The 15,084-nt window shown below is 32.7% G+C and overlaps 2 protein-coding genes across 2 annotated transcripts; both read right to left on the bottom strand.

The window, feature by feature from the left end:
• Positions 1-1,283: 1,283 nt before the first annotated feature.
• On the bottom strand, positions 1,284-5,932 carry LOC109799169 (Plasma-membrane choline transporter family protein). Its single transcript, XM_020359703.3, has 3 exons — positions 4,786-5,932; positions 3,877-4,222; positions 1,284-1,825 (listed from the first exon to the last, which is right to left on the bottom strand). Exons 1-3 carry the CDS (start codon positions 5,769-5,771, stop codon positions 1,565-1,567), a joined length of 1,593 nt encoding a protein of 530 aa, XP_020215292.1. The 5' UTR covers positions 5,772-5,932; the 3' UTR covers positions 1,284-1,564.
• Positions 5,933-7,113: 1,181 nt separating this feature from the next.
• On the bottom strand, positions 7,114-12,161 carry LOC109798913 (peptidyl-prolyl cis-trans isomerase CYP21-1). The gene is made up of 7 exons (XM_020359346.3): positions 11,799-12,161; positions 9,343-9,424; positions 9,157-9,204; positions 8,511-8,534; positions 8,243-8,425; positions 8,036-8,111; positions 7,114-7,726 (listed from the first exon to the last, which is right to left on the bottom strand). Exons 1-7 carry the CDS (start codon positions 11,904-11,906, stop codon positions 7,564-7,566), a joined length of 684 nt encoding a protein of 227 aa, XP_020214935.1. The 5' UTR covers positions 11,907-12,161; the 3' UTR covers positions 7,114-7,563.
• Positions 12,162-15,084: the final 2,923 nt, after the last annotated feature.

Below are 15,084 nucleotides of genomic sequence, written 5' to 3'. Positions count from 1 at the left end.
AGATCTAAAGCCTTTTTACTCCTTTGACATGATGAGGCTACTAAATTGTATACTTCTTGAGCTCGATAACCAAGCTCCATAGCCCAAACTCTCACCCAATTACATTAGGTATGTTTGTATTGTCATTTCGTTCCGTTCAGCGGAAAAAACTCAAATAATTTTTCCATTGAGCAAAACTTTGGAATCCGAGTATTGCTTTAACCAAACACACCAAGTGCATGTTTGGATTTCATTTTGAACCGTGGATCATATATTCTCTCCCCACGTCGAATATTAATTTTACATGGATGCAAAAAAATTTCACTTCAAGTAAACGTGAAAATTCACGTTACAATTCAAACATAATACTCATCAACATTTTTTATTTGATTGATAAAGAACTTGTCTTAATAGGTACTATTTGAGTATTTGGTTTGCTTAATGCCAAGTACAAGAGCACTAATGACACAATCCCCCACATCTGACATGTTTGGATTTCCGTTTTGGCAACCCAAACGGAAGTTCATTTTAATCCACCCTATTACACACTTCTCCATTAAACTATGTGCAAACAATAAACCAAGCACAATTAGAAAGCTTTGGATCGTTAAGCAACCACCCCCTTCAAAAGATTAAGGAAATAACCACATTTCGTGAAACTACCCCCGAAATATCCGCGGAGCATCGAATTGTGCTAATGGAAACAAAACTCTGGGAAGAAACACTAATTGGTAGATAGACACTTGAATGCTCTAGTGTAACAGACCCTCCAGATATTTGGTATTGGGAAACACTTGTGACTGGAACATAACTGATCAAAAACTATTCTTTTTAACTTATTTCAACAATCGCATGATCAAATTTATGATTTAAATTAAAAAAAAAAAAAAAAAAAAAAAAAAAAAAAAAAAAAACATAATTTGTATAAACGTTTAACGAAGTTACTTATACACACATACTAAAATAAATGACCCAAATATTAGGCCCGAGAAATATACTAGGCCGTTCCGAATCATTTTAAAATGTCGCTGGAGGAAACAGATACAATATCGTTCTTTTTTATCCAAAAACCAGAATCATTTTCAAAACGCACAAGGACTCGTTGACTTGGCTGAGCCCAGCCCATTTGTACTTGTATAAATCATACAAGTATTTCTTAGAAAGGAAGAAAAAACAGATAGATACTTGGAATTGTAGCTTTTACAGTTTTGCACGGCTTCATGACTACAGCAATATTATTAGATCAAGGGCAAATTAATGCACCAAACAAATGAGAATGAAAGCATTACAGAAGTAATATAGTATTTGCTAAGTTCTCCAACAAATCTTTCTGATTAACAGTGTAAACTTGTCCTCTTTCTCCCAAACAAAATATACATGATTAAGGTTACACGACAAAACTGAAGTCAACTTTCAGATTAACTAAAAATTACTCTTAGAAAAAATTAGAAAACAAAAATTTATATAAGAAACATTCAGGAGTATGCACAATAGGCTCACAAGTCAGTCACAGAGAATTCTAACTCCAAACTGTCCATAAAATACCAATCCCAGGATTCAAAAACATTTGTATCAGAAGAATTATTTACACACCTAGAGTTCTTGTAGGAACAGACTGTCTGAGACTTCTACTTATGGGTAGGTGAACGTAAACCTCATGGACGTCATGTTTACAAACCTCTCCTCTATCCCGGTCTATCGCATAGCAGACATAAATTGTGTCGATCACATTGTCTAGCACATGCACGAAGTAACCCAGCACTACTATCAGTAGCACCCATGCCATTGCAGCCACAAAATATGAATCAGCCCCCAGATTGGTACCAGCTTTTAAGATAGCACAGACCTGGTTATACATAAACAATTAAGACAAACTTTAATGGAAGAAGCAGAAAATAATGAAAACAGAAAAACAAACTAGTAACCATGTTTAATAAGCAGAATAACCAGCTCCATCAAAAATAACACGCATATTTTTTTGAACAAAACTTATAGTTCTTTATGTACTCTAAGCATTGCATTCTAATTAGAATTAGAGTTTCCCTTAGCAATTGGTGTAATAAAGGTTTGATAAATGTTTACATAGATTACCAATGTGAACTTAGATTTTAATTGGAAAGCAATACCAAAAGTACTCAAGGAACTATATGTAAGTTTTGTCCATTTTTTATCCCCAAAAGTCTAACAATAGTTGCCTCGGACAAAACTGTTCATATTATTTTCATGACATTATTTGCCCGGAGTCTGGAGTTTTATAAGAAAATGAAGTTTCAGCTGACTTAAATCCCCCTACAACCTCCTAACCTCAAAACAAATACCAAGAAAGGCCAAGTGAAAATGTAGAGATATTAATGGACGGAAACTTCATAACTTGCAACTTGTCAAACAAATGGTCAACATCTACCGGTTACAACCACAAGAGAGAGCTATATTGTAAATCACAATTAATATATATTTATAACTTATTCTAGGCCTTATTATTAACCTAGCATAGAGCATTCATATTTTGATTATTAACCTAGAATTTAGCTTCTCCTATTTACGTTTTTGCTCTAAATTGAAATTTGAGTATTTCTATTTTCAGAAGCTAATTGCGTGTTTTTAATTTTTTTTACAAAAATTTCCTACAAATTAACCTAGCATTGAGCACAAGATCGGCAGCGATTAAATCAAGTGTTGAAGGTCAATGAAATCAGTGTTACGTGTTTCCTCTAAAGCACCGGACACTGAAATGACAACGAAATACTACTTTGGAACACCCAACTCCAGAAAGTCAGCACCAAGTGTCAGACTCAAGAATTTATAGTCAGCACCAACACTAGGCAGTAAGCACTGAACATTGCAAGTCAAGAAGGATTTTTTGCACAGGAGGCACACTAGGGAATAAAAGATCAAAGAGATCTCAAACATTCTTGGAGGGAAATAGTCGAGCAACAGCATTGCATTTTATCCTATCCCTTCTATTTTCTTGTTTTTCTGTTCTGTTTTCTATCTGTAACTAAACCTCTCCAGGCTAAATAAGTTTATTGAACTTAAATTGAATCTTTATGTAACATGAATTTGTTTATCTATGTTTATTCCATATAATTTGTGCATTTTGCTCTGTACTCTTGACGTTTCTTTAGTTTTTTGCTATAGAAATGCATCTTAGTTTTGCATGGCAATGGGAAAATTGGAGTGACGTAGACCAGAATTTAAATTATTTGCCATAAGTTTGGGGCCTTTGGGTGTGTCAAGGGATTGAGCTTTATCAACTTTTGTAGATTCAAACTACAATTTCACGATTCAACTTGTATTGGATTGAATTAAGTTGCATAGGGAGTCAAGGAAAGGGATTTGAACCCCAGTCGCTTTTATTCATGCATTTTTCTAAATGCTGCTATAATTCTGTCTTCAATTATTTCTATCTCAATCAATTGCTTACCCATTTAGTTTAAATCAGTAGTCAGTGGAACTTATCACAATCCTCATGAGAACAATATTCTACTCACTACTTTATTAGTTTACATGAGCGGTACATTTATCATGGTTAAAAGTTTCTGCTTTTATAATTTTTTATGAGTTTAATTTTTCATTTACTGTAAGTCTAAAGATTTGTATATTGTTAACTGATCAAAAATCATTCAAAATATGACTTTTAAAATAGTTATTATAAAAGTATAAAATAAAAAAAAAAACTTATCATGTAAGACAATCTGTGACAGGATGACAGTTTAAATATATTTACTGTTGGCACATTCTAATTAAATTCATTTTTTATACCACAACCAAACTTTTGTCACTATACAAATGATTTCACGTTAAGAGAGGATTTGCCTACACTAAGAACTAACACATCACAACAAATCTCTAATGCAGAGCACAAGAATTAAAAATAGTAATACTAACATCACGTACCACAATTGTGTATATTGCAGAGAGGACAAAGACAATTCCAGCCAGGAGGCGAGATGAGATGGTCTCCACGAAAACAGCAGAGAGAAGATTACGTCTTAGAAGTTCATATGTCATCCTTGCAGAAGAGCAGTAAGCTTCACCAGTTATTGCAGCAAAGTTTATAGTAAACTTGTTGAGAAAATCAACTGCTGTCAGTAAGGCATTTACGCAGCACCGTAACACAAGGTTCACTATCCCAGGAGTATCCTCTTGTCTTGCACTATCAACCGCAGAACGCACCATTCGAACAACACAGATAAGTAATCCCGACAAACATATCGTGCCAGAAGAAGGACCAAAAGCATTTCTGCAAGCCAAATTCTCATGGTTAATATCTTTCTAAATGAAAAGCAATCATTCAAAACAGTCGAAGATTTCTCCTATCAGCCAATCAAGGAGTACACTACGGGGAACTACAATACTATATTTGGAAGCTACAATACACACCACAGGTAACAGCAGTCGTGAACTAAGAAATTTTATAGGAACCAACAAAAGTCATTAACTTAAATACTAATTGAAAAGGGAATCAAATAAAACATCTCAAATTGAACTACTAAAGTCGGTCTAGTGACGGGCGTTTTGGATAATAAGCAGAGAGTCTTAAGCTTAAACCTTGTTGCCCTCGTAGTAATATTTTCTACAGATAAAAAAAAAAAAAAAAAAAAACAGTGGTTTAGCACTGCTGTACTTAACACAATCATGTAAAACCAAGGATACACTAAAATTAAACCAAAGCAAATAATTGAAGTCGAACTAACAAATCTAAAAATGGAGTCTTCTGAATGCAACATGATAGAAGCAAGCAAACCAATGTAAGGTAACAACACTAACAATGATGACAAGGAAGACAAAAGAGAGAGAGTTAACCTAAGAGAAGTTCGAATACTCCGCTTAGGAGCTTGATAATCCTTGGAGAAGTACCAATTAGCAATAGTCCCACTAATGACATAAACCTGAGCTTCAACCATAGCAGCCGCAGACCACAACATGGTGAGAATAGCCAACGCAAAATAAGCAGGGACCCAGGAATCCTCCTTCCAAACACAATCATATTGACCCTCCAATTCCTTCACCACAAGCTTCCCATTAAACTTGGCAAAGACCATGAAAAGGATGATTGGCACATAATACAGCAGCAGGCCAATGGTCATAGAAGGAAGCACCCCGAAGAGGGTAAAATTCCTGGAAAGCGCGTTAGAAGCGACCCCAATTATGCTGACAGTGAGCTCGAGGCGGTGCCAATTGACGACCAAGATCCAGACGATGATCCCAATAAGCAAGAAGACGAAGAGCATGAGGAGAATCCGGTAGGCGAGGGGGAAGGCGTGGGTGCAGGAGGAGCGGAGGGTGCAGGCGACGAACCAGTAGACGTTGAGGAAGATGGGGATGAGAATGAAGAAGGGGAGCGAAGCGTAGACAATGTGTTTGGTGTAATGGTTGAGAGAGAGGAGCAGCGCCCAGCAAAGGGGGAGGCTGAGGAGGAAAGTGATGAGGAGCGTCCATGTGAGGGCCTTGGCCCAGTGAGGGAAGGAGCGGAGGGAGAGGGAGAGGGAGAGGGAGAGGGGAGTGGAGGAAGGGTTTACGCAGGAGGAGGCGGTGTTGCGGTGGACGATTGCGAAGATGCCGAAGGCGAAGGTGGAGAGGAGGAAGAGGAGGAAGAGGATGAGGAAAGGAAGGTCCTTGAAGGAGCGAGGGCCTGAATTGTAAGTGATGTGAAGGTATTGCTGGTTTGACTCCGATTCTTCTTCCACTGCCGTAGAAGATGATAGAAAGGGTTCTGTTGCTGTTGCTGTTGCTGTTGCTGTTGCTGACGACTCGTTGCTTATGGGATTCGGATCCTCTCTACTTCCCATCTTACACACAATGCTAATCTTCTCTTTGCTCAATGCTCATGCCTACCACACCCTCACTCTCCCTTCATCTATCGTATCCCATGGAGCAAATCAATTTAATTCAGACGGATTTTTTAACTTGCGAGATATTAGGTTACACATATCTCTACCTTAAAAAAATACATAAATAAATAAATAAAGGTTAGACATATTAAAAGGTATTAGTTCGGATATTCTCTTATACGATTATTAAGATGCTCTATGTCTCACATTATTTTAGTTATTGTGGCTGAACATTGCTTTTGCCAATTTTTTATTGTGGGTGAGGGCTACTGTTGAGACATTGGGAGAAGAAGATTGAAACCGGCCAAGCCCAATCCAACATGAGACAGAGCAAGGCAAAGCACGAATCACATAAACCACATGGTTTCTTGTTTTTATTATGCGTAACGACAAAAGTACCTTGAAATTCAGTGGATCCAATCTGGCTTTTTACTTCAGCCTCATTTGGTAAACAACACAACAGCTACAAAAATAAAATCAGACTTTTCTTTAGGATGATTATAAGTGATAATATTAATAATAAAAAATGAGTGAGAGATTATGTTCAGATCTGTATTTTTCGTAATAAGTTCACTGCTTACCAAAGGAGTAGTAATATATAAACAATAGCAGAAACATGTGGCTGTGGCTCTCTCGTATATTGTTGTCTGATATCATGCCTCCAATAATACAAATCATTTGTTGGCTTGCATTGCTTTAATTAATAAATCCAACTTTTCTAAATTACGTTTAATATGATTCTGATGAACGGCTTAAATCTTAATCATCCACAAATTTTAACATAGATTTTAGTAGTATTATTAAATATTACATCACTTAATAACTTTATATTAATTATGAATTTTATAAATTCAACCGTTAGATTGAAAATTCATATTATTTTATATGTGTATATTAAATTTTGTTAAAATTGAATAATAACTTGAAGGTAATCAAAGTTTATATATTTTAATATATTTTGAAGTGTATATATTACTTTAATTTTGTTTTATAAAAATGAAGTACCAAATTATCTTAGATTAATATAAAATTTTGTATATATGATCTAAGAGATATGAACTTTTAATCTAATAATTAGATTTATAAAATTCATATTTAATATAAAGTTATTAAGCGATTTAATACTTAATAAAAGTTACATCGGTATCGTTTGATCCCTTCTCATAATATAATATAATATAAAATTAGCATATAAAAAGTACTGGAAAAAATGTTGTAAGAATAATATAATAATTATTTTTATGTGTATATAACTACAGAAATGACCTTAGGCAGCAGAATAATTTTGCGCATAGAAGAATCAACAGAAACAAGACAACATAATTTCTTTCCCTTGCTCTACAGCAAAAGGGCTATGTTAATATAAAGTGTGAAACATAGATACACAAATGATTAAAAAAGATACAACAAACAACGATATAAAACGTATTAAAAATACCAAATATGTTCCTAAGTTTTTTTTTTTTTTTGATACTTAAACTATGTTCCTAAGATTGTCATGTATAAAAGAAACTGGAATTCAGTATCATCTTAATAGCAATCTAGCAATTAATTTTTAAGTCAAGTCAGCATGTTTAGATCATATTTTGTAAGCCAGATCTGAATCTGACTACGTTTCTAACTTGCAATGAAATCATGATTTTAGATCTAGCATCAAGACCAGACAACCCAATCAAATCAATAATCGTAGTTTTGCCAAACTATAATCCAAGCATGCTATTGCTAGTGGTGGGTCACCAAAAGGAGAAGTTCAAATTTCCTCGTCCCAGTGGATCTTGGGTATCTCCCCAGAGTCTGCTATCACTACCTTCTTTCTGGGTTTTCCACTGTAGGTTCCGGCACCCCCTTCAATTACATACACAATATCCATGCCCTGAACAACCTTGCCAAAGACAACATGCTCTCCATCCAACCTTGAAAGTTTACATGTAAATTGATATCATAACTAACAAGTATTAACTAGTAATGAAGACACAATGATTTACAAAAACAAATTCAAAGGCACTGTCTATCTATCTTACATATAGGGAGTATATTAAGTGAGGATTCTTGTCATTGTGCGAAATGAGAACTACAAAGTTGGATCATTAGATCATATTTGAATGAATGAGATTAAAAGATAAATGCACATGACTTTTTTAAGTAGCTAACTTTTAATTTTAATGATCCACAGTCGAGAAGTTGTCCAAACCATGCACTATCTGGACAAAAAAATAACTTACCAACTGGCCTTCACTGTGGTAATGAAAAACTGTGAGCCATTGGAATCAGGTCCTGAATTTGCCATAGAGACAACGCCTGCAATCATGGGAGTAGTAAGATTTCATACAAACAACTCCAACAAATATCATAGAAATGACAGAAAAACTTCAAAGTATAAAAGTAAAATAACAAAATGAAACGCTTGCATCAAGCAAATTGTTACACACCAGCATGAGAATGTTTAATCTTGAAATTCTCGTCAGGAAAGGTACCACCATAAATAGATTCAGACGCTTTGCCATCATGATGAACAATGTCTCCACCCTGAATCACGAAACCAGATATTATCCGATGAAATGGTGTTCCTTTGTAATGGAGCTTTAAGCCATTTGCATTCTTGCCTTTCTCCCCTACACAATATGGAACACTCTAAATCAGTGCAAGGACCAATGGGGATTAAATTAATAAACAAAATGAAGAAGAGACCACAGCTACCTGTACACAAAGCTCTAAAATTTTCTGCAGGCAGAAAATTCAGTCATTAGAAATTGCAATGTTATAAAGTATCAAGTATGTATAAGCATCACCGTATGTAAATAGCATAAATATCCAACGGGAAGGCTTTATCAAGCTCATTTAAGTTTAAATTTACAAAAACGCTTAAATATGTTTCTAATCCTGTAATATTCTTGTTTTATGCTTTTATTCCTTAAAAAAAAACTCTTATGGTTTGCTCCTATAAAATTTTATTTTACAATTTTAGTCCTTAATGATGTTTTTAGTCCTTATGAAACATTAAGTTTGTTCTCCAATAGATGGTAGCCACATCATTTTGTAAATAGTGACAAGGGACTAAAAATGTAAATTAATTTTTTATAGGAACCACAACCATAAGAAAAATTTTATAGAGACTAAAACTATAAAGCATGTATATGATAAGGATTGGAAATATATTTAAGCCTTGCGGACATAGCTAACATCTAGAAATCCTGTACAAAAGGGTTAAAGAAATTCAATACCCCCACAAACATTACATTTTCTACTTAAGAAACTGACCCTTGGTTCATGCAAAATGAAAATTTATAATCTTTAAAGCAATTAATTTGCAGACAAAAGAACTTGCAGAAGAATAATGACATACCCACAGTTTTTGGTACAACTTGGCCATATAATCCAATCACTATCCTACCTGCAGAAGTTGTTGCATAGGTAAATAGCAAATAGGAAAGAAAAAAAATAGCATTTTTTATGCTGATTAAGCTTTCTACATCCTCTTTGTAACAAAAGCATTTTGTGAATGAAATTTTTAAAAATATTGCTGGACAACCTAAACGTTGTTTATCAACATCAATATCCAAGAATACTCTGTGTGTAATTTCAGGCTCCTCTTCTGTTTCCTCCTCAACAACCTACATCAGAAAAGGAGGAATTTTATCAGCTAAGATGGAAATTGTAAGTACAAAAAATTTACACGTGACCTAATGTTGAAATTACAAGGTTTTAGAAAAAAAGGTGAGAAGAGAAAAAGGAAATAAACTTGAATAATGAATATGATTTGATACAATGATCTTATTCAAAAGACTAAGGCACCAACACTTATTTATACTAATTAATAGATTCCTAATCTACTGATTCTACTCTTACATTATAAATCTAAATCATCATCTTGAATAAGATCATTTTTAGGAATTATTTCTAAACAAGATAATTTATACATTTTGCGAGTTATCCTTAAATACGATCATTTTTAGAGTTAATATTGTTCTCATTGAGTCACATGTCTTATTCTAATTCTATATATAGAACATTAAAAAAAAATTAACTCAAGATGTCTATTCCTAGACATGAGTAAACGGTGTTGTTATAGGCAATGGCCACCCGCATTTGTCCACGCTCTAGATGTTAATTCTAGGCACGAGGAGATGTGTTGAGATCCCACATTGACTAGAGATACAACAAAATCCTTATAAGGTTTGGATAGCCCTCACCTAAAAAGTCAGTTTTGAGGCATTAAGTTATGCCCTAAAAGCCCAAATTCTAAGAAGACTGAACATGCCAATAAAATGCACGATAGAATAGATGAAACAAACTAGTAAATGCACACAGTGGAGATCGAACACTATTGAAGAATATTGATGTTAGGAGTCATTGTTGATGTGGCAAACAACAAAATAGCAAGGAACTAAGAGAAGGATTGGGAAAGAAAGACATCGTTACAATAGAGTTCCAAGTAGGAACTAAATAGCAGAATAATGATGAACAAGTCCTAGCATGTTGAATTTATAAGGTTTTAGAGAGAAAGGAGAGAAGAGACAAATATAACAATCTTGAATTATGAATAAAATTTGATACAATGATCTTATTCAAAAGACTAAGACACTAACCTTTATTTGTAATAATTAAAAGACTCCTAATTGTACTTAAATAAGTCAACAAATCATGATAATTACTAAGAAATATGAAAACTAATCCCAGGGGATATTCTAGGATAAGAAACTAATTCTAAAGGATAATCTAAGATACTCCAAGACAACAAAATAATCCTAAGATAATTTTAGATATTAAAGATATTTTCCAAATATTCTAACACCACAATCATATTTTCAATCAAATGATACACAAGAGTCATTGTTCAATGTTTATAAGTATTGATTGTTATAAATAGTGCTCTGAATACAGGTCCACACATAATATAGTGGATGAATATACATGTTCAGAGTGTGGCTCATATAACTTTAAACAATGAACTTGTACCAGATAGAGAGCTACCGCCACAACCATAGAAACAAGTTTCTATCTTAATGATACAAACCATAACAGCAAATTGTTTCAAATATAGATAAGGGTAACACTCCAAAAAGCAGGGAATGCTCATAATAAGCTGGGAAAGAGAAATTTTTAACAGAAAAAATGATGGTTGATTTCAGCAAAAGACTCAAACTAAAATCAAAGGATAAAGTTAACTCTGGTGGTATGGCTTACCCTGGGACTACAATTGTTTACCTTATTGCCTTTCTCATAAAAATACCATTTTCCATTAATGTCACGTCCTTCTCCCCATAGGCTTTCCTAACCTAGTTCCCTTGTCTTCATCAAATTCTTTCATAATTCTATTCGATAACAGCCTTCTATGAGCACTAAATGCTGCTTAATTTTTATGCTAGTCTACAGCAGGAAGTTTGAATCCATAACCTAGTTTCATAATCCTTCTAGTGCTGCATACAGCAACCCACCCGAAAAGGAACTTAAGCAACTTACTTCAATAAATGATAAATAAATTTAAAAAAATATATATATAAAAAAAAGGAATGGATTATAATGCATAGGCATGCTACACAGATACAGCGCAATCTACAGAATTGAGCCATGAGAGGTTCATCAGTAATCAAATTTGATTGCACAGACAACAGCCAACTAAGTAAGAATAACTACAATGGCAAACTTAAAATGCATCCGAAAACAATACCATTAAATTACGTGAAATAGTTTAGTTATATAAGGCATACTTTCTAAGGGTAACATTACAGATGATGTAAGCAAAATTAAAAATACAAAAACTCGTTTTAATTTCATTCTAGCAGAAACAGAAAGTGAAAATGAAGTATTGAAAGGAACCACGCGCCAAACGATCGGAATGGAATTTTCAGATCAGTGGAAACAAACTCAAACCAAAAACCCTACGGAATTCACAGTAGTACACACATTTTGCACGAAACCCGATCCAATTACCCAAATCAGATCCACAATGACAACATCGTAAAGAGAAAGGGTTAAAGGGCATACCTGTTTAGGAGTAGTAGAGCCAGAAAATGTGAAAATGAGGAAAATTGAGAGAACAAGGAAGAGAAGGAGGAATCGTGGGTGAACGAGAAACGCGATCGCTCTACGCATTGCTTCACTACCCTCTTCGCGCAGTTATACCCAATTAAGGAAAAATCGAAACTTTCTGATCCTCCATGGTAGATAGCTTACTGGGTTAGTCACCGACCTAAACGAAACGTTGAAAAATGTGGGCACTTTGTCAGTGCAGAATAGCTGAAGCTGAAGATTGTTGGAGCTCGCACAACAGAGGGCGGTGCACAGTGCCAACCACAAAGAAATAAAACTTTATTAATTAATTTAATTTGAAGAATGGAATAGAAATGAAAATTACGACTAACCAAGTAAGACAAGAGGATCGTGCCGTTTATAAGGTTTGTTGGTAATTTTTATTGCCAAAATGATGCTCGTAAAAATTTAGTGTTACTTACTTTTTTTTTCTCGATTGTTTTATAATTACAATTATTTTATTTTAATTACTGCAACTTTTTAATTATATAAATTTTACTTTTTTATCTTTATAATGATAGACTATAAGGAAAAAAAAATAGAAAGTTAGAAAATAAAAATTATGACTATTATTTGTAAGTAGAACACTATTTTTTTAAAACAAATTATACTCACACTCATTAGATCTCTTAAAAATTGAAAAAATATTATAATCTCATCTCTTATATATTCTCTTTTCTTTAACTAAATTAATTATAAAAAAAAAAAAAAAAAAAAAAACTAGGAACAACATGAGCAAGGGTTATAGTCTTAACCACAATCACTGTCTTCTTCTTTCGTCACATCTCAAACACTTTATGATAGTGGTTTGAATATAATTCGCTTGAAAATGTTGGGTTACAAGCATGAGTGTATTAGAGCAAGATGCAACTCGACTTGAAATGGACCTCGTAGGCATTGCAAAGCATTTTTGGTCTAAGCGACCCAGTTCACCATTAGGGGTTTTTTATACATTGTAATGGTTGCAACATCATTGCGCGAAGGTGGAGCATTACTAATGGAGGTTTTTGTCTTGGGCTTCTTGGGTTTAGACTGAGAGCACCTGGAGGCAAATGGTGTATATGCGCAACATGCTAAAGGGAAAAAGAGGAGGAGAAGAATGAGACGGTGAAACTCGGGAAAAATTTTAATATATTTTAAAATAAATATATTATATTTATTTTATTTTATAAAAATAAAGTATAAAATTATTTTAAATTAATATAAAAATATTTATATATAATTTAAGAATAAAAAAATTTTAATTTAAGAATCAAATTTATAAAATTTATATTTAATATAAAATTATTAAACGATGTAATATTTAGTAAAAATTATATTAGTATTATTTATCCTCACTTCGTGTGTGTATATGTATATATATATATAATTAAGTCATTAAGGGCCGTACGGAAGTGGTTCAATGGTCTTGTCACTGCCACGCCTGCATTATGCAGCAATGAGCCAACAACAATGAATATGTCAGCAACAAGCTTAGTACCAGTGTTTTAAAACCCGGACCGTCCCGGCCGGTCAGACCGGTTGGACAGGGAACCGGTGGTCCAACCGGTCCGAATCTGAAGTTGGATCGGTTATGCAGTCGACCCGTTTCAAATCAGATTGAACCGGTCAATTTTCTGGTTCAACCGATGAACCGGTGAGTCAAACCGGTTTAACCACTTTTTTTTATTTACATTTTTTTAAGGGACCATAAATCACAAAAATAATAATGAAAATTGAATCTCTTAAAAAAAAAAAACAAGGAGTCTTGTTAAATATAACAATGACTACTTGTTCTAATATATTTGTTTGCAATATATACAACTTAAATAACTTTTATAGTATATTATTAATTTTAAATTATATATTTAATAATGCAATATCTATGTAAATATTACATATATTATTTTCTGATATTAATTGCAAGCATATTATATATGTACATATTATTTATATTTTTAATTTGTATTAATATACCGTTTAACATGTAATTTTTTTATGTATTTTTTTACAAAATAAAAATAAAAATAATTTTAAATAAGATAGAAAAATTGAAATTTAAAATAAGATATGAATTTATTAAAATTTATAAGTATAAAATATATTTAATATGAATACTTTTTAATAAAAATAAATAAAAATCAAGTCATGCGGTTCAACTAGTGACCCACCGGTTCAACTTTTGACCCACTGACCCAGTACCTTAACCGGTTCGATGACCGGTCCGATTTTTAAAACTATGCTCAGTACTTGAGAAACTCATTGTTCTTTAAAAAAGTAATCGAAATTGTAAAAAAAAATGATGGTATATTCTTGACAACGTTAATTTAATACGCAAAAATATTATGAAATAATAGTGTTTTTTTAAAATATTTTTTAATTGATGTAAAAGAAATTAATCAATTAAAAAAAATTGTCTGCACATTATCCACAACAAATCATCTTAATCTTTTTAAAAAGGTAAAAGAAGGATTAAACATGCACTTTGGCAGCTGCGAATATGCTGTCCATGAAAAGATATAAACTTGTATAAATGAGAGCAATCCAAGTGCAGGGAGCGAAATAATTAGCAATGACTTTTGGCTTCAATCACTAATTCTTTATGCAATTAATATCCAATAATTCTTAATTTCTTTAATAATAAGGATATTAATTGATATTCTCATTAATCCACACCAAATTTAATTCTTTATATTAAAGAAAATAGTAATTACAAATCAAAATATATAGTCCTTGATTAGAAACCTAAAAAAGTCATGCTCAGTTACAAAATTCATAATCCCTAATTTTGTAATTAAGATTCAATTTTTAAAAAAACAACAAATGGGAGTAAGCATGCATAATGAATAGTAATAAGAGGGATAATTCTTCCGATTCTATAATTGTATAGTCAAGAAAAGTTTCATTTCAGGGGAATGGTGGAGCCGTGGAGGTCAAAATATTTTTACTACTATTTAATAAGTTTTGAGTATGTGAATCTATTTTTTTTTTTTTAAGATAGTGTTTTTTATATTTATTCTTTATTTTTTATTTTCTTTGATTCCAATTTTTTTCTCGAAATTTTCTAAGGAAAAAATGGTTAAATACCTAGAAAATAGATTATGATAATTAAGTTAACCAATGATTGATAAATTTGAGATTGAAAATATAAAATTAACTCATATACATCTTATATCTCTTATTTTATATCAATGGAATAAGTGATAAATCATTAAGAAATTAGTTACCTACAGGATTAGCGGTTTGTGGATTATCTTATATT

This window comes from Cajanus cajan, chromosome 8, assembly GCF_000230855.2.
Source record: "Cajanus cajan strain Asha chromosome 8, NIPB_CcT2T_4, whole genome shotgun sequence".
NCBI classification, from domain to species: domain Eukaryota; kingdom Viridiplantae; phylum Streptophyta; class Magnoliopsida; order Fabales; family Fabaceae; genus Cajanus; species Cajanus cajan.
Note: the sequence above shows the minus strand (reverse complement) of the source record. Positions and strands in the feature narration are given on the sequence as shown.